The 22,564-nt window shown below is 51.9% G+C and overlaps 1 protein-coding gene across 2 annotated transcripts in view; it reads right to left on the bottom strand.

Moving 5' to 3' along the window:
• ATPAF2 (ATP synthase mitochondrial F1 complex assembly factor 2) overlaps nucleotides 1-22,564 on the bottom strand; it is a 178,461-nt gene that overhangs the window by 70,995 nt on the left and 84,902 nt on the right. For both annotated transcript variants that reach the window (XM_078665194.1, XM_078665193.1), the window contains exon 4: nucleotides 5,310-5,455. In XM_078665194.1, the coding sequence (XP_078521320.1) occupies nucleotides 5,310-5,455 (146 nt within the window). The remainder of the gene's footprint in view (nucleotides 1-5,309; nucleotides 5,456-22,564) is intronic.

Raw genomic sequence — 22,564 nt, 5'->3', positions numbered from 1 at the left:
AATAATTAATACTTAAACAAAAGCGATTGTAATTCATAATGGCACTAGCTTAAATTTTTGTAAATAACTTTTGGGAAGATTATTTTCATTGTATTTTATTGTGACGAAAATCCAAGAACAGAAGTGAAATATGAACATTTTTTGGTGACATTTGTAATAAAGCGTGAAACATTGAGATAACATATTTGAACCAGTTGTTGCATACCAGACTTCAACATCAGCCAATCGCGTTGATAAAGAGGTTCTAATGCGCACGATTCCAACGATTGCAAGTTGTGTATGATCGAATTTTGAGCAATATGTTCCTGTGACGTGCAGCAAGTTTTCCCTGTTGCAAAACACGATAATGGATGCCTATATAATGCGATATGTAATATTGCTCCGAGCGCAGACGGAACCTATGAACCGCACTCCGCCCCCGCCAGCGAATCCAGCTCAGAGGAGAGGCGGCCCGCTGTGACCATGGCGGCTGGGACACACTAGTAGCCAGAAGGAGGCGTGCTCGCGACAGGCTGGGGAGCGCGCGCACATGTTCCAGGCAGCGACGGAGGCCTGGCGCGCACCGCCTCCCTGTGCCGTGTGGCGCGCCGTGGGTCTCGTCCCCTTTTCCTCTTCCCAGTGTGTGCACCGCGGGGGCCTGTTTCCTACGCTGGGGGCCTGCAACCGCCGCTCCCTGCGATGTTGGCGGAGGCTGGCGTAAGTACCGATTGTATGGCAGATCTCCCGATGCATGGGGCGGGGGTGTGTGTCTGTGTGTGCGTGCAGGGGGGGTTAGGGGGCGGCGGCGTGTGTATGCGTGCCTGTCTGTATGTGTGTGTGTGGTGGGGGGCGGCAGCGTGTGTACGTGTGCCTGTGTGTGTGCGGGCTGGCTGTGTGCGCACGGGAATGTGAGGCACGAGATGGGCACGGCGCCGTGCGCGCCCACGAGGTGAAATCTGCGCTCGTGCCCCTCTCATGTCTACATTCCCAGAAACGGGCAGCAATAGGTCTCGAGCAGACTCTGCTCGACCTAAAAAACCCATGTTTACTGCAATCAATAAAAGTACTGCCTCGCGGAAATAATGTGTTATGTAGCATACTATAAAAGAATCAACCTGCCTATGTAAACAAAACCAAGGTTCAGAAAACAATACAAGACAACCCATCAAAACACCTGTTTAAGTCTATTTTCAAACACCACTCAACAGAGGGGAAATTCAACAATTGGCATCACACAGGTCAACCTCTTCACATTACTTATTGCACATGCAATGCGAAATAAAACCGAACAGCAGGTTATAAACATATAACCAGGTATTTAAAATAAACATATTGTTTGTTACACAACTCAGTTCGTAATCTCGGGCGAAACTTTGTAAAACTGTGCATTTCCAATCATTGATAGTGGATATATGTCCGGGAACTTTAGGTCATCCGACACGGAATAATCTTGCCATCCGCACTGATCAAGAGTAAACAAGTGAGTCATAAATACACATTCAACAAAGTTCACAATCGAGAGCCGATGGGTGAGCAATTTTTAAGACTCAAACGCACAACTTCATCTACTTTAGAAACACAAATGTATGCAATCAAGAAGTGCCCACATTCTCAACTAGCGGGACACTATAATACACTTTCTGATAAAGTTAAACATGTGCTGCCAAGCTTGGGCGCTCGTTTGCAGGAGTCACGTTGGCGAGTTGACCTTTATTGTTTAGTAAAAAGCAGACCTGGTAAAAAAGGTAGTGCGTGGTGTGCCACTAAGTATTAACAAAAACGACGAGCGAGGATCCGCATGTTTTTAGCATCCTGGGGCTAAAAGAGCAGAGTGATTCCTACTGCAAAAGTCTGGGAGATGAGAGTTCCAAGCGAGACTGTCAAAACAGGCGCCTTACGGGACTTCTGCACGCCACTCTCTCGGTCTCTTCCATTAGGGTAGGGCGTTTTACAAATAAATATCCAGTTCTTTCAATGGTATTCTGAAAAGGTATATGAGGAAACATCGAGATTAAAGAAGTAAATAGCACAACTGGGTAACGAAAGGTGAGGGGTTGATCTCCGTTTATTTAAAAGACATAAGTTGAACAATGAAAGTACCTTGAAACACAAAATGCTTAGAATGCCATCCATCCTGTTTAAGTTAGATTGTTTTTCTTCTTCAACAAACGGTCATGCCATAGGTAGGCAGTGAAGAGAATATGCTAAGACGGAAGACAACGTGTATCAAAGCTATTCTAAAACATGATTGCCTGGAGTGGATTGGGGGAGGGAGGGCACAGTCTTGTGGGTAGAAGAATGCAACTCACATCGAGCAGCAATGAGACGGTCAAAAGCAGGTAAAAATTTTTCCATGTCCATACACAAGAACTGCTCTTCGTGCATATGTAATTATCAAATTAAAATTAGATTCACTGAAGAGCATGCACTTTTAGAAACAAGTGTCCATTTGTTGGGTGTGCTTTAAACTTGATGTTCCTTTAAAAAAAAAACAGGTGATCATAAAAGTAGGTTACTGTTATGACTGTGACATAAAAAGCACTATACAAAGATAAAAAGCAATGGCTTCGGTGCTACCGACACATAGTTAATGTTTCCATTAGCTTCTCTTAAAAGCAAATAGCCCTGGAGTTGATGTAAGTTTTAAAATAGTGTTTTATGATTGTGGCTAATACGGTCTCTAACTGTGTGGTTTTGTCGGGATAAGGTAAGAAATTATATTGGCTAACAAAAGACGGGTTATTGGCTAACAAAAAACGGGTGTGGATCAGACAGCACAACTAGTCTCGCAACACAGCTAGGAGACCTCACCAGTGTCCCCACTAAGTGTGCTTTCTAAAAGCAGCAGACCCTCCCTTGAGTCACAATCACGCCAGACCATGCGTGCACGGATGAGGATAAACAATGCGCCAGTAACATCCTTTGAGAGCCACCCGCCCAGGGACTGTTGCACCCACTGGCCGAGCCTGGCTGCAACCAGAAACCAAAGGCGAAACTACAGAACAGATAAGCAGCCACCAGAACAAACACAGGAAGGAAAAACATGGCCAGCGACGGCCAAGCCCTGGGACACCTGCAGGGGCACCATAACAACCGGCAACTGGGAGCGGTGCAGCCCTGAGCCGTGGGGATCGGCTCTGGGTATTGAGGATAGCGGGGAGGGCGAGCGGGAGAAGGAAAGCGTGGCTGACTGGGGCGAGGGAACACAGACATTAACTTTACACCCGCCTTCATGGCCGGGTGCAGCCGCAGTGAGGGATGGGTGCAGTTTAAAAAAAAAGTTATGGGGAGCTTTAGCCGTGGGACACCACATCGGTGAACGGGTCTGGAGTTTGACCCCTCTCTGAACCACTTTCCTTGTCGGCAGCGCCACTCGCTTTGTGCGGGGTTGCCCACCAGCACCAACCGCCCGCGGCTCCTCCCAGGTCACCCCATGAGCGCTCGGACTCACCGACTCCAACCAGCAGCAAAGCCGCCAAGGGCAGCAGAGGAGGTGCTCGGATCCCCATCCTACAGGCGGCGGCTGGAACGAGAAGCAGGGGCAGGCAACGGATCCGCGTACTCGCTCCCAAGCGGCCGCTGCCAACTCCAACAACAGGATAGCCTGAGGCGGCAGCAGCAGGTGAAGGCGCGTCACTTCCGGTCGGACAGCGAGGGATGAGGCGTGCGCGAGCAGGAGCAGCCCGGAGCTCCCGTGTGTGGGGAAGCGACTCCGTGCCCACGCGTCACTTTATGTTGCCTCGCAGGAAGGGCATTTCTGTGCTCTTTTCGACTCGCCGGTTATAGCCGGATAGTGACCACCGAGCGAAGACTATCACGTCTCCCAAATTCATGCGGATTTAGCAACAACGGGACAGAGAATATGATTTTTTCCCCGCACATTTATTAGGAACAATCTGAAATGTCCTCTGGTTTCGTTTAAAGAGCGTGCGCAGAATGCGTTTCCTCTTGAGCTTTTTTTTTTCCTCATTTCTTGGATGGGGAGTTAACGCCCATTATTTTTTTTCACCTGTCCCGTTTTAATTTGTCGAGTTCTTTTATTTAGATAACTGATAACACTTTCACGTTGAACAAGTATGTGAGCACTTTGAAGATATCAATTTAACCAAAACAAAACAGGTAACCGGTTCGAGCTCTTGGGGTGGCCATTACGCAGTTATTTTTTGGCGCTGTCCTCTCCAATATCCTCCTCCATGAACTCCCTCACCACCAGTTTCCATAGCCTCTCTCTCTCTCTGACGTACATTTTTTTAACTTAGAGTTACCTGGGCTTTAAGTGGGCCGGGACCTGCCTTTGCTCAGCATCGGCTGTTCTTAAACCCAACTGCTGAGACGGACACCTACCTATAGGGCTCTCCATTTTTGCCCTCGCCCTCGGTGGAAAAACAAGGGGAAATACAGCCTACCTAACGTCGCTCTGGAGCCTGCAGTGGAGCCCGTCGGCCTGGAGCGCGCCTCGGAAGAGACGCCGGAGGGCGGGAGCGTGACGCCGTGAGCGTGCACGTTGGCGTTCACAGACCTGAGTCGGCTCGTGCCCAGGTCTGTAGCGGCTTGTGCACAGCTCTGACTCCCTTGGGGCCTAGCAAGGTGACTATAAGTCTCGTTGGCGGCAGCGCTTCGCGCTGCAACGCCAGCGAGACCTAAAAAGTAACAAGTTTGAGCCTCATCTGAACGCATAGTTTATCCTCGTCGTTCAGTAAGGGAGGAGGGCACAAGGAACAATATGACATTAATTACATCTGTTGCACGTTGGGCCATATCACATCTCAACAGCACCCCAAATATATCATCTAATGGGGATGTCTTCGTGACAGAAGAGTCAGTCCTCCAAAAACATGTCTTCCATAATGTTGGATAAGGTCACAAAAGAAAGTCCAACTACATCCATCCCCTGAAACTACAGACTTCATTGGAGCACAATTTATATAGATATATCATTATTATCTTTTCAGCACAAACAAGGCAAGCATAAAGGTTGGATTTTAGAGTTATTCTAATGTGTAATAAATAGGGCTATTCCTCTTACATGCTTAAATAGCTTAAATAGCACACATCTATTATGCAATTGGTGAACCACCCTTTTGATGAAGCACCCTACCATTATCCAAAACTCAACATGAAATATTTGAAGTGACGCCATGCTGCACATATGGTAACACTTCATGCCACTGTATGATATGGAGGGGGTATTGTACTAACTGATTGACATTCCCATGCTACAAGCAGAAGGATTACAGCAGAGTGCAGAAGAGGGTTCCAAATACTTGTTAAAAGCATCTGCAGGCATCTGTCAGTATTGGCTGAATTATACCAAAAGCTGCAGCGCTCACCAGATGCATGGAGAACAACTTGATGGTGTCCTGTTGGGAGTCCCACTCTGTGGCCACTGCAATGGCGAGAGTCTCGCTGGGGACAACAAACAGCTTGCCCTGCGGGGTCCTCAGCTTCTTCCGATCAAGGCTGACCTCAAAGCCACCTGAAGAATATAAAGGGAGGAACCAATCAGTGGAATCAAAGGAAAGACTACTGACAACAGCACAAACTAGCATCCGCTCTACGGTATGGGGAAGGGAAAAGTAAAGACTCAAAGAGAAAAGTGTCTTGGTGATAGGCAATGATGTACACCACTTTGAAAGTTAAAAATGTTGGGATTTCTAATGTAAGGATTCTACGCACACAGTTTTTGGGCAAAATGTTTGGGTTAGCCTACTTAAAAAGAAGGTAGGTTGTGCAATTAGGACACAGGCGCTGATAGTATGCTCACTTGTAAAGACCAAGAGCCTCAATCCATTCACACAAAAAAGAGCAATGAGACTGCTGCACTAGCCTCATGAAACAACTTTAAATGAATTATTGCACTTATTTGTACTTTTAATATTTAAGTGAATGTGGCCAGTAGACACAATGCTTGTGATGTCCAGAAGTTTAAGACTCCCTGAAGTTCCTCTAAAAGGATGAGGAATTTTACAATGTTTATCTTAGGATCTGCACTGAATCGGAGGCTTGAAGGGGCTTTTACTAAGGAACAGTACAGTTACCGCCAGTTAGTGCAGAGCGGTTTTACCACTGCAGTTGGCTCTGGAATGTGATGTTAGCAAGGCGATATTGACCGATTCATCACAGTTTCCTGTAAGTGCCCTTGATTCAAATGCCGTCTGCCCTGTTGGTGCACAGCAAGGTGTTGAAGATGAGTTCACCTCATGTGTTATGTTATGTTATTAAACATTTGTATCGCGACGGATACTCAAGAGTGTCCCGGCCCGGTTGGTGAACCATAACAGCAGAGCAGCGAAATTAGATTAATTGGTTGAAAAGGAAGGTCTTCAACTGTTTCTTAAATAGCATGGTGTCCTGAATGTTACGCAGCTCCAGAGGAAGAGAATTCCAGGCCTCCGCAGCCTTAACAGAAAGGGAACTACCCCCTAGCCGAACCCTGCGAAGACGGGGAACGGCAATCTTGCGCTGGGTAGCAGAGTGGACATTTCTGCGAGGAGCGTAGAAGGAGAATCGCCTCTGAAGATAAACCGGGCCTAGACCATGCAGGGCTCTATGAGCCAGCGCGAGGGCCTTAAACTGGATTCGATGGACCACAGGCAGCCAATGCAAGTCTCGTAGATGCTGTTTCATACTTGCGCGCCCAGGGATTTGCAGCAGAACCCTGGCAGCCGCATTCTGTATTACTTGTGGTCAACTGTTCCGAGGAGAGGGAGATGCAACAGCCACAAAGAGAGCTTGCTTTCTCTCCTCCGGGTGGCTCATAGCCAGGAGAGAAATATAGAGGTAAAGGAGAAGTGTGAGGATGCAGGGGCGGCTTGATAGTACAAACAGTGGATGGGGAATCACTACAGAACAGCAACACAGGGTACACATGCAATAAATTGGGTGTGAGGTTGGAACGACTATATATTTGAGGTCAACTGCTGGAGGATTATGCAGAATAAGGGGTGACTGGATGCCACTGGGACTGGTCGCTGGTAGGTCTTGACATCAGTGAGCTTTCCCACATTTAGCCAACAGGTTTATCAGTGGGATCACCAACTGTATGGCTGTGATACACCCAGGTAGGTGTATGGGCAATTGGCAGCATCATAACTTTATTGGTCACTTTTCAGAAGACTATATACTTTAGGCAAGACATTTTCCTATAATTACCTCCAGCCTTCAATTTAAGTTTAAACTTTATGAAGTATAATTGGGAGTGGGGGGTGATATCGGCATAGTTTTACCAACAATAAATAAGGAGCAGGACCATCTGAACATTTATGGACCAGACAACGTCTTAAATTAGACTCTGACTTTAATTGGAAGTCAGTGGAGTTGTTCGGGACAGGTTTGACTGAGGCAAAGCAAGGGGTAGAGCTTGTCAGCTGTGCCCTTTGATTTGGAGTTACTTAAAAGTTGATGGGGGGGATAGTGGGCAAACTGCAAATGGAGTGAGACACACTCCCTTGCGTCTCTGTATCCCCGCTGCCTAAATATTAGCCATCCTATCGAATTGGGGTTGGTGAACCCCCACTGTGGGCTTCCCGAACACTCTAGGAGGCGGATGGGGTCGCGGGAGTGGAAAATATCATCCTGGCTCCCTAGAGACGGACATTGCAGCGGCTGGCGAACCCCACCGTCCTTTGATGCCCGCCATCTTGGGACCTTCCGCGGGGTCATAGAACTGGCTACAGGCCTCGGAGGGCTCCCTATCTGTTATCTCGGGACTCTGGTTGATGCGCTACTTCTAGATCCTGGTGGAGGTAACTGAAAAGCGCCTCCATCCCTGCTGCTTGGCCGGGGCCCCTGCCTTATTGAACGTCATGCGCAGCCTGGAGACAAAGCCGGGCCTGCAGTCCTGTCTGGAGCAGGTGGGGCCTGGGGCCTGCCTTTGCCTTCTTTGTGCGCTCACTCTACCCGTGGCAGTTTGTGGTGCATCACCCGGGGAACCTTCGCTGAGGTTACAGGTTGTTTTCCTGCTCTGAGGCTCCGGACACATTTGCTGCTGCTGCCGCTGCTACTCCTGAAGGCCCAGCCCCTACCTACAATTGGAACTTGGTGGGGGTAGCGGAGACAGGCCTCCATCCTTGTAGACTAGAAGTAGCCTTCGCCCTATCCTGCTCCGCGAGCTGCCCGGGGACGGATCTGGGCCAGCTGTGCTGTTTAGTGTGGGAGGGGCCTGCCTCAGCTGCGTGCATTGCTTCTACCAGTGGCCCCTGTTGCGCTGGGGACTGGCGCCGGTTGCTGTTGCTGCGTGCCATCCCCCTGTTCCGAGGCCTAGTTCACTGCTCCAGACACCCTCTTCCTGAGGCCCCGATCCCTGCATACTACCACCTACCAGTGGCGTATCCCCGGGCTGGGCCTACCGACGGAGACCCAGCTGCTGTGGGGAGAAGGGAGGCCTGACTCCCCTGCTGTACCTTCTTAGAGGCCCTTCCCTGGAGGTGTGCCCCCCCCCCCACAGTGCAGGTGGCTGCCGGGGGAGGTACATGGTCCCTGCTGCTGGATTCTGGAGGCCTCCAGAATCCAGCAGGGACGGAGTTTCCGGGGGCGGTGGACCTGGGTTGTGGCCCAACTGCGCACTGACAGAGGTGTCCTCCCAGGAATATGCTGTGCACCAAAGCCTGTAAAGAATCTACGTCAAACCTAACAAGAGATAACCCGGTCGCTTTCCTGTGGCTGAAGTCCGGCCCCCGACTCCTGCCCAACATGGAGTCCCTTCCAGAGGTTAAGGCAGAGCCGAATACACAATCATATATGAACACCTTCCTCTTAGAAATTAAAACAGAAATTGGATCTCTCAAAACAGAATTCAAGATCTGCCTTAAAGAGTTGAAGAGAGATATCCGAAAAATTGGGGAGCCACTCAACGATTTGGAGTCCACTGTAGTCAACCGGACAGAAGATCAAGAGAACCTCTGGAAGAGATAGCTGCATGAGAAGACCAGCACATCGAACTTCATATTAAGCAGAAAGAATAACCTCCAAATCAGAGGTGTCCCTAGAGGAGCAGAGGGCTCAGACATTATGACCTTCACAGCGGACCTGCTTCACGAAATCAAAGGTGATGACGATACCCCCCGTCTGCCTTAGAGAGGGCCCACCAACTTGCCGTGCCCCCGTGATGCCCAGACCTAGTGCCAGATATCCTCACAAAAGTGCATTTCTTCACTGAGAAAGAAGCTATCCTGAAGCCCTTCGGAGGGAAGACGGAAATAACCCACGAACTAACCCGCAAGGGGTACGCTATCTAACTTTACCAGGACATCACTCCCGTAACATTGCATCAACGAAGGGATTTCAAGCCAATTACAGAGAAGTTACATGAACTGGAAATCAAATATCAGTGGGGTCACCCTTTTGCCTTAATCTTCACCTGGGAGGGTAGAAGCTGAGTAATGAGCTCCCTACAAGAGGCCAAACAGCTCCTACAACTCCAAACACTCTACAGAGAGGCTAGCTCCTCTCCGCCACTCTCCTCAGCTAGGGAACCTACGCACCTGGAGTTGTCCACGGTGTCTAGGCCACGACTGGTAGCTAGAGCCAGGGAACAACATTCGGCCCAAACCAAACAAGCTATCATACAACCCCTTCCGACCATGGACGGCGGAAGTCACCTGCCCACTCCTCAGTGGCCTGAGTGATATTGTACAGCATCCAATCATGTCGTAGCCACGGAGTGCTTGTCTACTCTGGGAATACCTCTAATTTAGCATTCTCACCCCCTCCTTTGAGGGGAGACACATTGAACTTATGCATCCAGGAACGATGTCGCCCGGGTCTGATGGCCCTATCTGTATGCGGAGCCCCATACTGAACATGTAACGACACGACGAGGGGATTCCCCCCTCCCCCTATCCTGACATAGGCAGACTGTGGGAGACGGGACCACCAAATTGAGATGAGTCATTCTCTTCTCGTCCACCCCGACCAATCCTGCTCTTGGGAGAGTGACATCTCCAGAATGGCCGTGCCCTTCCAACTGGGCCTTCCCTGGACTGGAAAGGATCCAGTTGCCCCTGTTGGTCTCTCACTGTTTAAGATTTTTTTCTTTCTCTCTATTCTTTTTCTTCTTACATTCACAGGGGTGGGTGAGGAAAGAAAACCCAAACTGGACTGCTTTATGGATGGAGGTGGGCCCCTCATGGGGTTTACTGCAGCTTTTATCTGTTGTTACTATCCCTGGCCTTTGCCCCTCAAGCTCGTTCTGCCTTTCTCCCTTTCTAAGCACATGGGCGATATTAAGCCATACATACGGTGGACAACACTGGGGGTGCGGCGGCCGAACCTTGGAAATCATCCCTTCACAGATCAAAACTGCACCATTAGCAACCTTTCTCGATTCGGACAATGCGCACCACATCTTGTGTTAAAATTCTCTCTCTTAATGTAAAAGGTCTCAATGCTTCCAATAAAAGGAGATAGGTATGGCGCTAGCTGCTTATATAGGAGCCAGATATTATATTCCTACAGGAGACACGCATCGCATGGCACATCCTAAGTACCCAATGCAATATTGGGGGTTCTCCCAGACTAAGACTGCGGGGGTTGCAGTGGTATTTATGGCCAGGACATGCCAGGGGAAACCAAGGGTGGTGAGAGACCAGGAGGGCCGGTTCATTAAAATTGAAATTCAACGTCTATGCACCCAATCAAACACAATTGGGTGTTATCACACCTCTTTCTTAAAAACCTGTTGAGAGATCAGGTGGTGCAGGACGGGAACCAACTAATACTTCAATATAGTTTGGGACCCCGAATTGAATCATAGCTCTAACTCTTTTCAGGGCGCTGGAGCGATGTCTGCAGCACTGAAGCGAACCCTCAAGATTTAGGCCTTATAGACGCCTGGCGATACCACCACCCAGGCACACAAGATTACTTTTACTATTCTCATGTACACCGCTCATTTTCCCGCATCGATTACCTTTTTCTCCATCATTCACTCGTGCAGGAAATAGAATCTGCCTTTATATCAGATATCTCCATTGCTGACCACACCCACCTGGAAGTGAAACTACTGGGTCTTGCTAACTCAGCGCGCTCCAGACCTCGATTGCGATTACCCCCTCCTATTTTGCGTGACCCGGTGGATATGGCAGAGACACTGACAGAGATATCAGCCTACTTTACATCTAACGCCCTTCCTGAAACCCCATGCTCTGTCCTGTGGGACTCCTTTAAGGCGACAATCAGGGGTGTTATTACATCAATTTTCGGTATCGCGTACTGTGAGGTTCGATTGATGGAGGCTGGCTTGGCCAGCGACATTAAAGAACTGAGCGACTGGACCACTCAACACCCTCTAGAATGCATAAACGGTGCATCGCTATGCTTGAGGGCCAACTGAGGGTCCACAGGACAAACTGAGCGGAACGAACATTGCTAGCGCTAAAGCAGAGGTATTATGATGGGGGGACATAGTAGGGTTCACTTTTGCGCATAGGCAGAAGCAGCGAGAGGTAAGGGCGCACATCGGAAAAGTTAAAACTACAGACCAAACTAGAGCCATATCAGAGCAAGACAAACTAAATGCCTTGCACACCTTTTACACCGCTCTATATGACAGAGGTCTCTTGTCTCTGGGTAAGACACATTCTCTTCTCTCATCTGGCCCGTGGACCCCCCTAGACAAACAACACTCTCAGATTCTAGAAGCATCAATCACATTAACCGTGCTTCAATGGCAACTAAAGGACTTGCCAGTGGGCAAAACCCCTGGTCCGGATGGACTCCCGGTCCACTTTTAACACGTTTCTACCGCAAATACAAGACCAGTTGCTACAACTTTTAAATTCATTTGCAGACAGTACCGGGCTTACTCCCACAATTGCAATAATAGCCCTTATTGCCAAGCCAGGCAAGGACCATACACTATGCTCATCATACCGCCCTATTTCCCTCTATAACACAGATGCCAAAATCTACACAAAAATGTTGGCCAACCGACGGGTGCCCTACCTACCCGGCTTGATCGACCCGGATCAGGTGGGGTTTATTCGCCAATGCCAGTGGGCAGACAGTGTACGTTAGCTAGCCCACTTAGTAGAAAAGGCCCATCGTCTGGACATCCCCGTATGCTTATTATCACTTGATGCTGAAAAAGTATTTGACCGGGTAGACTCGGTCTTTCTACGGGCGGTCCTTCAGAAAATAGGGCTGGAACCTATAATGGTCTCAAATTATGGCATCATATGCTACCCCTCAGACACAGGTTAGGGTCAATGGCCAGCTTACACAACCAATACATAGATGCCAAGGCACCAGGGTTGTCCACTCTCCCCCTTACTTTTTGCCCTTGCGATTGAGCCGCTAGCAATAGCCATTCACCAATCAGAGGATATTCGGGGCATTCCCTTTGGGGGCAATGAGCACAAGATAGCATTGTTTGCAGATGATCTCTTACTTACTTTGATGGTGCCCAGGACCTCGCTCCCGGCACGGATACCAATCCTAAGAGCATTTGAAGTAGCCTTGGGCCTCAAAATCAACCTGGTCAAATCATGAGCTGTGAACCTGATGATACCCAGTGAGGACATCCCAGAACTGCAATCCTTCGCCCCTTTCCAATGGGCATCACACTCCTTGGGCTAGACTTGACCCCCTCCCTATCAACATGGACACAAGCAAACTGGCCGGACTGTAGGACGACAGTGCTTGAAGATCAGCGTATTTGGAAATTGTTCCCCCTCTCCTGGATGGGACAGTTTAATGCAATTAAAATGTCCATCCTGCCGAAAGTACTATATCGATTTCAAACACTCCGTACCCTGATACCGCAAGCTGCCATACAACGCATGCAACAGGACTTCACCAACTTCATATGGGGAGGGAAGTGGTCGAGATTTTCAAACAAACTCCTCTTGCTGCTCAGGGATAGAGGAGGGTTGGCATGCCCCAATCTCCTAGAATACTACTGGTTATCACACCTGTGGTACATCTCAGAATGGGTGGTCTGCGAAAGCGAAAAGCACTTGTTCTACAAGGATTGGGCAGTAGCTTGCAGACAGCTCTGGGACCCAGCCTGGCTTACACAGCATGCCCACCCTTGAAGTGCCCACATAGATACACCCTCAAAGACAGAGCTAGAGATCTGGGACAAAGTTGCAATCTCCAGGGGTCTCACCTCTTTCCCCTTCCCCAACAAACTGTTGATGCGCATGCCGGAGTTTCGCTCAGCCCTGCAACCACAATCCTTCTCGGCGTGGAGAAGAGAATGCTGCACATTCCGGGACCTCTTTGAGGGTGATAGGCTTAAAACCTTTGATCAATGCAAGAGGGACTACCACCTACCTGAGGAGGCTAGATTACAATACTACCAGATTCGACACTGGCTACACACACCACTAAACACTCAAGGGGCAACTCGGCCCTTAACCCCCTTTGAAACGCTAGTGCACTCAAACGATGGCTTGTAGGGCTTGATCTCCCGCACTTATCAAGTACTACAGCACTTTACCCTGATTAGACCACACACATATCAAATACAATGGAAAACAGATCCTACAAAAGAGATTACCACAAAACAATGGGAGCAATTATGGCACTATGTATTGAAAATATTCGAAAGCATACTCCAGCGAGAAACCACATACGAACTCATGACAAGATGGTACTTTACTCCCCAATGCTTACACAAGATGTTCCCCACCTCTTCACCCAGTTGCTGGCATTGCCAAACTGCGGAAGGGAACTTCTTACATTTGCAGGGGACCTGTCCATTACTAACTCTATATTGGAAGGAGGTGTAAAGTCACTTCAAGGGCACCATAGGCTTCCCCATACCTAATACCCCCACAGTGACCATCCTAGGTATAAGGCCCTAACTCTTATCTATGACTCAAGCAGACTGGCACCTCATATCGCACATTCTTGGCAAAGCTAATAGCCCTTTATTGGAAACAGCCAGTTACACCGCCCATCGCCATATGGTTTACACTGCTGTGGCACACCATGGCGATGGAACTTCTCACATCCCGGATGACACACACTAAACCTAAATTTACAGGTACCTGGCAGTCTCTGTTAGACTACTTCTCTAAACTGGAAATATAAGCTTCACTCCACCTAAGCTTCGTTCCCTTCAATTATTTGAGGGCGTTACACTAACCCAGTACACTGATACTTCACACGAGACTCTTAACCATGACACCACAGGGAGCCCGACACCCACCCCATGGCTCTTGATCAGGAAATTCGAGATCCTTCGCTTTCTATCTCTCGTTTTCCTGCGCTCTTTTCTCTCATGTCTCTGTTAATTGTTTTATACTACAGCTAATCGTTGGCAGTAAGACGCAATTGAGCACTTGCCTACTATGATTATAGAAATGTGACGTACTGTAAAGATGCCAACACCGAATGTGTGTAATCTTATGTCAGCTGTCTACTATGTTGAAATCTGTTCAATACTTTCACAGCATGATATAAAACCTTTAATTAACAGATTTGAAAAGAAAAAAGCTTATGGAACAGTGACTCTTTTAAGCCTAGGCACAAGACATTACAATAATCCTTTTAAAAAGGGTAGAGTGGAGGGGCGTGGCCAAGATGGCGGAGTGAGAGGACGTGTGTCACCACTGCTCCTGCCGGCGGCCTTGTTTTAGCACCGATTCCAGCGCATCCAGGTCCGCTGTGTGGGACTGCGGACTGCCGGAATCGAGCACACAGCAGGACGGAACCGGAGAGATCGGCGGAAGCGAGCAACGCAGCGAAATCGACCGCCTGAAGCTTGGTGAGCGCGAGGCGCCCCATCCCACCGACGGGCCGAAAGCGAGGCCGGCTCCTGGGTTGGCGCGCGGCCGAGCAGAAGACCCCCTACCTCGGCGGCCGCGGGGCGGCTTGAAGCGTGCGTCGGAGGCGTCTGCCGGGGAGTGGAGCTCAGATCTGCGGCAGCTCCGGCGGCGGACGCACAAACGGGAGCATCGCAATAGCGGCCCCGATTTCGGCGGTACTGCCGAGAGAATCCGTGCGGCCCAGAGACCGGAGGGGGCATAAGGCGGACACGTAGGCCGGAGGCGAGACCCAGGGCCGGAGGCCCCGAGCGGCGGATCGGTGAGTCCGGGGACTTTGAAGCATTGGCCGGCGGAGGGAGAGTGAGGCGCCCTCGACGGGCAGGCCGGCCCGGTGGTTGGAGTGACGCCCCAACAGCGACGGACTAGGCCTAGGACCGGCTGGCCTGTTGGTGACTGCGACGGAGGGCAGTGGGCGGCAACGCAAAACCAGAGGCATTGGGGGCTCTGTAAGATGTTGCACGACAGGGGCCTGCTCCCCCCGCACCGGAAGTTGGAGGCAGACCGGGCACTGAACTGGGGGTTCTACGGAGGAGAAATGGTCCCCCGCAGACAGCGTCTAGAGTAACGACCGGACAGCTAGGTGCGGCCTACCACGCAAAGAGCAGAGGCGGCTGGTTATAGCCGTGCCCACCTGGGCCCAAGACAACGGTCGAATTCGGGTGCAGGCAATTCAGAAGGAGGGGACCGCGCCAGGTTGAGCACCCGGAGCACGCTGGCCTCGAGGGGATCCGGAATCATCTTACAGGCACGGTGAGGAGGAGGTTATACCGGACGGGCAGACTAACACCGGAGCACCGGGTGGAGCGAGTGATGTCCACGGGCAGGCCCCCCCGGGGCAAAACGGTAAAGGAGCTATTCGCAAAAACGCAGACCCCCCACAGAAAGACGCGGTAACTCCGACGCGGAAGAAGATGGAACAGAACTTGGACAGCGGAACGGAGCCCATCACGAAGGCCTTTCTGGAGTCCCTCTTTGCGTCCCTGCGGGACGATATTCAGACTTTTAAGACGGAATTCACCAGTGAAATCAGAGAAGTGTGGCGTGAGATGGACGGCATAGGGGAAAGGGTTGCTGATTTGGAGACCAAAAGCGACGATAAAGATACTGAACTCGCGGCCCAACAACAAGAAATCATCCGACTGCACGACCAACAGGTGGACCTCCAGCTCCACCTGGAAGATCTGGAGAACTGCTCCAGACGCCATAACATTCGCATACGCAATGTGGTTACGTCGGAGGCCACCCAAGACACGTTTCGCTACGCTGGAGAGCTTTTCAACCACGTGTTGGGGCGGCCATTAGACTCCCCCCTACAGCTAGACAGGGCCCACAGGACCGGACCCCCCCCCGTGCGGCAACGGCGCCACCCCCGGACATACTGGTGTGTGTTCAGGACTACCGCACCAAAGAAGAGATATTGCAGAGGGCACGCCAGAAGCACCCGATCGCATTTCAGGGCACGTCACCACTGCTATTCCAGGACTTGGCGGCCCTCACGCTGCACAAACGCCGTCTTTTCAAACCCGTCACATCGTATCTCCAACAGAACAACATCCCATACAGCTGGGGGCACCCCTTCCGCCTCATTTTCAGGCTGGAGAACAAACAGTATCAGCTCCGATCAGTCTCAGAGGCCTGCGCGCTGTTGGGAATAGAAACGCCCGAAGACAGGACCTAGGCCCCAGGAACCACGCCGGGAGAAGGCCCCAGTGGAGCCAGCAGCGGCGGCGGAATTGAGTGAAGAAACCTCCAGCTACGGAGATTGCAGCGGGTCAACGCGCCGCAGTGGATGCAGTAGCTACGGATAGCGGTACCGGTCCCACGGGATGAAGAACTCGCTGACACCTGTTGATCTGGTTGCCCGTTCTGGCCACATGGCCGCTGGTGGGAAAGTGCTCCCGGATAGACTAGTAAGACGACCTTATACTGTTTTTTTCCTTTTCATCTTTGGATGAGAGACTATAACAGTTCGCAGTTTTTTTTGGGGGGGTGGGGGTGTTGGAAATGGGATCCCCGGCTGACCAGGGCTTTCGCCAAAGTCAGTCAGAGACCACCACACCCAAGTCAGGGCAAGGGAGTTACACGCCAAGATAACCCCAGCTCACCCTCTAGGTAACGTGGCGCGAGCAGCAAGGCTAAACTTGGAGGCGATGTAGGCTAAGTATTTGCGCACGCACCCCAACAACAACACCCAAAGGCCCACCACAAAGGAAACTCCACACAAGGTTATATAAAAATAGCCTTTGTATTACACCAAAACACATTCGATAAAACACACACTTTACAATGTGCCAGAGGCACGGGCAGAATTCACAAGGGATTATTTACAAGACAGGGCCACCTGGACCACTGTCAGGAATCAGCACTTTTAGAAGTAACAATACAATACTTGTAGGCCTAGAACTTAGAACATAGCCTATCAAACAGTACCTTCCGTCCTGGTTGCACGGGATAATGCGAGTGACCTCCTTAGTAAGCTTGAGCGGGCGACCCAGCGAAGCGGCGCGGCTCAGGGGAGAGCGGCGCTGCTCGAGGCTTGGACGGGCTGCCGGCACGGTACAAGCGTTTCTCTGGGGCGACCAATGTGTGCGGCTCAGAAGAGGAGGGGGAGGCAGGATGCGGGCGACCCAGCGAAGCGGCGCGGCTCAGGGGAGAGCGGCGCTGCTCGAGGCTTGGACGGGCTGCCGGCACGAGCTGCCGAGGGGAACGAGCGAGGCACACTTCAGCGAGGCCCCAGGGGCCCAGGGAGATCAGACAAGTCCCATCAATTTGGCAGGGAAGGCACCATAGAGTCCACTGGTCCTGGGACTCTGGTCAGGGGGCAAGCTTAGTATCAAGCCCTTGGGATCACTTATAACAGAAGATCACTGTAACACAAAATAGGACATAAAGCACAAAACCAGTACCCACTGGTAACTGGTAAGTCCCCCCTACGCAATCCTAACCACCCTAGGAACAGGTCACGCAGGGAACCAGGACCTTACTAGCACCACCTGCACTAGCAAGAACAACCACCTCAGTATCACAATACAAGTAGGGGCATAGACCTGGGGACAAAACACATGATGCAGAACCTACATTCAGCGGTGTAAGGAACACATGACGCATCGACACACGTTCAGCGGTGTAAAGAACAGGGCACATAATGTATCAACAACACATTCAGAGGTGCAGAACACAGGGTGCGCAAAACATACTACACATTGTACATTTCCTAACACCCAAAAGCAATAGGACATAGATCATAACAGCATCTAAACCTTTAGCGTAGAACTCACAAAGTCCAGGTTGCGCCACTGCGCCAAGACCTAAACGTAGCAGCTGCCCACTACTTGCTGGGCAGCTGAGGGACAGGACAGGGGGCCTAAACGCTGCAGCTGGCACTAAATGCTGCGCAGCTGGGGAAAGGCCAGGGATGAAGGAGTGCGCCTCACTCCTAAAGTCCAAAGTACATGTCCCTAGAAAAGAAAGACCTACACGGTGCAGCTGCCCACTACTTGCTGGGCAGCTGGGATCAGAACACGCCAGGGGCTCTCACTAGCCCCTCAGGAACACTGCGCCACACTGAGCCATCTGGCTCTCGCAATACTGGGCACCTTAGAGCCTCTCTGGGCTTGTAAATGAGGCGGTGTCTTCGCTGGAGTCCCCCCTCTGGGGACTCGATATGGCCAAACTAGGTAATCAACCTCTCAGGATTCAATAAACAAATGTGGGCACGTTGGAGTCCCTCTCGGGGGACTCGGGACAACAGGCAGAGTAGGCAGAGTCCCTCTCGGGGGACTCGGAGCAGTTATGGGGCCCAAGAGCCTCTCGGGCTCAGAACACAGGCGGAGTCCCTCTCGGGGGACTCGGCATTAGGTGAGGCCCCACGGGCCTCTGCACACAACGAGCCTCGCTCTGGAGGGGAGGGGCGGGCACCGGCAAAGTGCCCCGAAAACCCCCCTCCCCTCAATGCACTCACCGGCTCTTCCTGCGGCGGCTGCTTCTCCTGGGCCGGGGCTCCCTCCATTACATGGGAGCCCCGCAACACCGGCGCTGCACTTTGCTGGCTGCCCCGGGGCTCTCCCCACCTCAGGGGAGCCCCGGGCGGCCATCGCTCTGCCTCAATCCCCTTCCGGTCGGCGGCGGTGGGCAGCCAATCACAGCGCGGCGGCGGGCGGGACTTCCTCCGGCAAACCGGAAGTCCCGCCCCGCGTCAGGCACCGTAGTGCCTGGCTTCCTGTTTTGCGGCGCTCGGGCCGCGGCGGTGAATCTTGGGGGCATTTACGAGGGGTGGCCTCCCTCGAGAGGCATTTAAAAGGTACCAGCGAGGTGGGCACTCGCTCAGGACCAGGTAAACGGGGTGGCACCCGTAATTTACGAATACAGTGCAACGAAGCACTCTGGGGCACCAAAAAGGGCAGGAGCGCTTCCCTCCGAGGGAAAACGACAGCGCTCTGCCCAGGCATGCACAGTAAAGCGCTCACGGGGCGCTAAGGGCAGCCACAGCCCTGGTGCAATAATCCAGCGCCCCCAGCGCTCTCTGAGAGAAGGAAGCGCTTCCAGGCGCTAGGCAAAATATCCATAAAGCACTTCCAGGTGCTAGGGCAACAGCCAACAATCAGGTCCTGGTAGAGTCCAGGACAGCAGAAGTCCAGGGGCTGGGCAGGGCTCAGGGAGGCAAGCCATCCCTGAGCCCAAGCAGCAGCACGCCCCTGGCAAGATTCTAGTTGGGAACAAGAACCTTTTCATGGGGTCACAGCCCCTCTTTTATACACCTTTTCCCTTTGTCTTTAGGTGCAGGGTGGGGGCAGAACCAGTCGCAGCTGGTTCTTGAGTACTCTTGATGGCCCAACCACCCATTTCATTCACTGGGGAGGCTTGGGTCATTAGACGCACCACAGGGGGGCGGAGCCAGCATTGTCAGGGGAAAACCCAGCCTCATTCAGGACACAGGTACACTCCTCCCACACATCACTCATGCTAATCTCCCACTCACCACCGGGCAGACCCAGCCAGACTTCCTGGAGCCTGGCATGCCAGCCAGCTCCAGCCAATCACGCTCCAGTACCCTCACTGCACACACACAGCCATGTCTAGAAGTGGCGCTTCCCTACTAGACACATACATGCGGCATACACCATCTCGCAGCATTCACTCCCCCGAGTTCACACATACCAAACTTGACCATGCACACCTCACGCACCAGGAACTACCAGGGACACAGACATTCCCCATGCATTCCTATGGGAGGGCAGGCCAATCTCACACACGCACTCAGGGAGAGCACGCACTTTACACTGCGCCACATTGTCAAAGTGCGCAAAGGACAGAAATCACTATAATTTAAGGCAAAAAGTTCAGGGGTGACCCTGCCAGAAGGCCCAAGTCCAACACGACCCCCTTCCAGCCAAAACGCAGGGTAGGCCAATCACCACTGTGATGGACTTCCCTGCTTGGGGCGATAGAACACGGACGCGGGCCCGCACTGCAGGGACACCCTCCGGTTCTACGCCAAGTTGATCCATAAGACAAGCACATCCTTAAAAAAAACACAGGCCCAACTAGGCTACCCCACTGGTACTCCTTAGTTGTCCATGGCCAGGACCAGGCCCTAGGCCACCCAGATACCACTGGTCCATGCCCATCCACAGAGTGGGGGGTAGTAACCCCTGGCCTGCACTAGCCATTCTCCACTCCCTCTCAGTGTAGTTCCAAACTACCACTGATCCTCCAACCTAGGGTCCGCACCCTCAGGCTGACCAGAGGTCACGGGCAGGATTGCCCCACCCTACCTCTACTTCTGAAGCACCCTCCAGAACACAACTCTCCCACCAGTTTAGGACCTGACTTCCTCAGCAGCAGTGACCACAGTCAGACCAGCACAAGAACGGTGTAGTAAGGCGTTGCACTTTGCGGGTTGCCAGATGCGGCGCAGGCGGCGGCTCGCGGACCGCGTCAAGACGGGGACGGCGAGCGGCATAGACTGCGCGGCCGAAGGCAGACGCGGCTCAGTGCGGTGCCTACAGGACACCAGGCTGGTCATGACAGAGTCACAGCTCCCTTAACTGGTCTACCACCTGGGATTCAAATTCACCGGATGCACAGGGGTCAGACTTCCTCTGACCCCCTTCCAGAGTTCTGCACCCTCCCACTGTAGAACAGGGTCCCTCCACTTAAGGTAGGCCCCACCTGCTCTCAGGGTAGTACCACAACACTCAGCCAAGAACCCTCAAGATCCCTGCTAGGCCTGTACCACCCCTTCTGGGAAACCCAGGGTCTCTTCACTTAAGATGAGCCCCACCTGTGTTCACAGGGGTACCCCTAGAAGACAAACCGGCCAGGACACTGGCTACAGTCGCCCTGCCGTCCAGGACAGGCAACACCTGACCCTGGCTCCCCAACCTAGGGACGCTACCCTTTGGTTAGATGCCTGGCGCACCAGGACTTCTACAAGTTGAAAACAAAAATCTAAGACTTTCTCTCCTCCTTCAGCAGCAAGGCAACCACTGCAGGTCAATACCCCATACAGCTTACCCGGTTCCTTCTCATCAGGCAGGAGTTCCCTCTTGTAACTTCAGGACACTACATACAGTTGTCCTTACGTCCAGATCCGGAAACACCGGCTACTGGCTCCCCAACCGAGGGACGTACCCTTTGGTCAGATGCCTGGCGCACCAGGACTTCCTTGAGGGTGACACAACTAATGTGTCGTGTACAAGTCTGCCTGACACTCCGGACAGAAGTGGCACCACCATGGTCACTCACTGGCGACACAACCCTTCTGGCTGGCCCCTGACCCACTGGCTCTTCCACTGGGGCACCTATCCCCCTCGCACCCCTCCATCTGGACTTCTGCACCCTCCCAACTGGAGCGGTACTGCCAGACACCAGAACTACTGGAACCCTGGTTACAGAGGTTCCACGTTCTCCAGACACTCTGGAAGATCCTCCTCAAATGACCTATTGGTACAGCCTAGGCCCCGACCTGATGTTCCCTTCAGAAACACTCCAGGCCCTGACACTGGGTTTCGGGCACCTGGAGACATGCAGTCCCACCCACTCCTTCTCCTCTTGAGACAGGACGTGAGCCCCTACACCGAGACCTAGCTGGGCTACACTGAACCTCTTCCACCACGCTGGGCTGGAAGACACCTCAGACACTCCTTTTGGAATCACTCCATCCCCTATGCCTCTCTCCTCCCAGAACATTACCAACTCCAAAATTCTGTCTCTCAACAGACCACAGAAATCAAAAAGCAGGCTCCACTATCTGCAGACGTTCTTGGGAAAAGTTCAACACACAGGACTTAGGTATCTGAACAAAACTAGCATTCAGCAAGCTCCCCATCCAGAGAACTCACAAACACATCCAGTGCCACACACCATTCATCCACACACACCCCTCCCCAGACTGGTAAGGCAGTTTCTACCACCCCTGACTTCTCAACCTGACCACACTTGACACAGGTACCATTACTCCAGGGCAGGGACGGGGGACATATGCACTGGACACACTTATGCTGCCACCACTGGATCCCACCCTTCTGGTGAATCCAGAAAACACACTGCACTTAGGGGGATGATCTACCCTCCCGAGCTAGGGACACCTAACTCAAAGTGCACAAGAAACACATTTCCACAGAAATGACATTTTTAGCAAACTCCATACAATAATCCCCAAAATGTTTTTATCTAAAATGCAGAGTTTTGTGGTGCAGCCAGCTGCTACTAAGGTACAACGCAAACACAAATCCTTATCCCACCGCTTGCCGCCAATGTTGGAAATGGGATCCCCGGCTGACCAGGGCTTTCGCCAAAGTCAGTCAGAG

Source organism: Lissotriton helveticus, chromosome 10, assembly GCF_964261635.1.
Source record: "Lissotriton helveticus chromosome 10, aLisHel1.1, whole genome shotgun sequence".
In the NCBI taxonomy this organism is placed as follows: Eukaryota; Metazoa; Chordata; class Amphibia; order Caudata; family Salamandridae; genus Lissotriton; species Lissotriton helveticus.
This window is presented reverse-complemented; position numbering and strand designations above follow the sequence as displayed.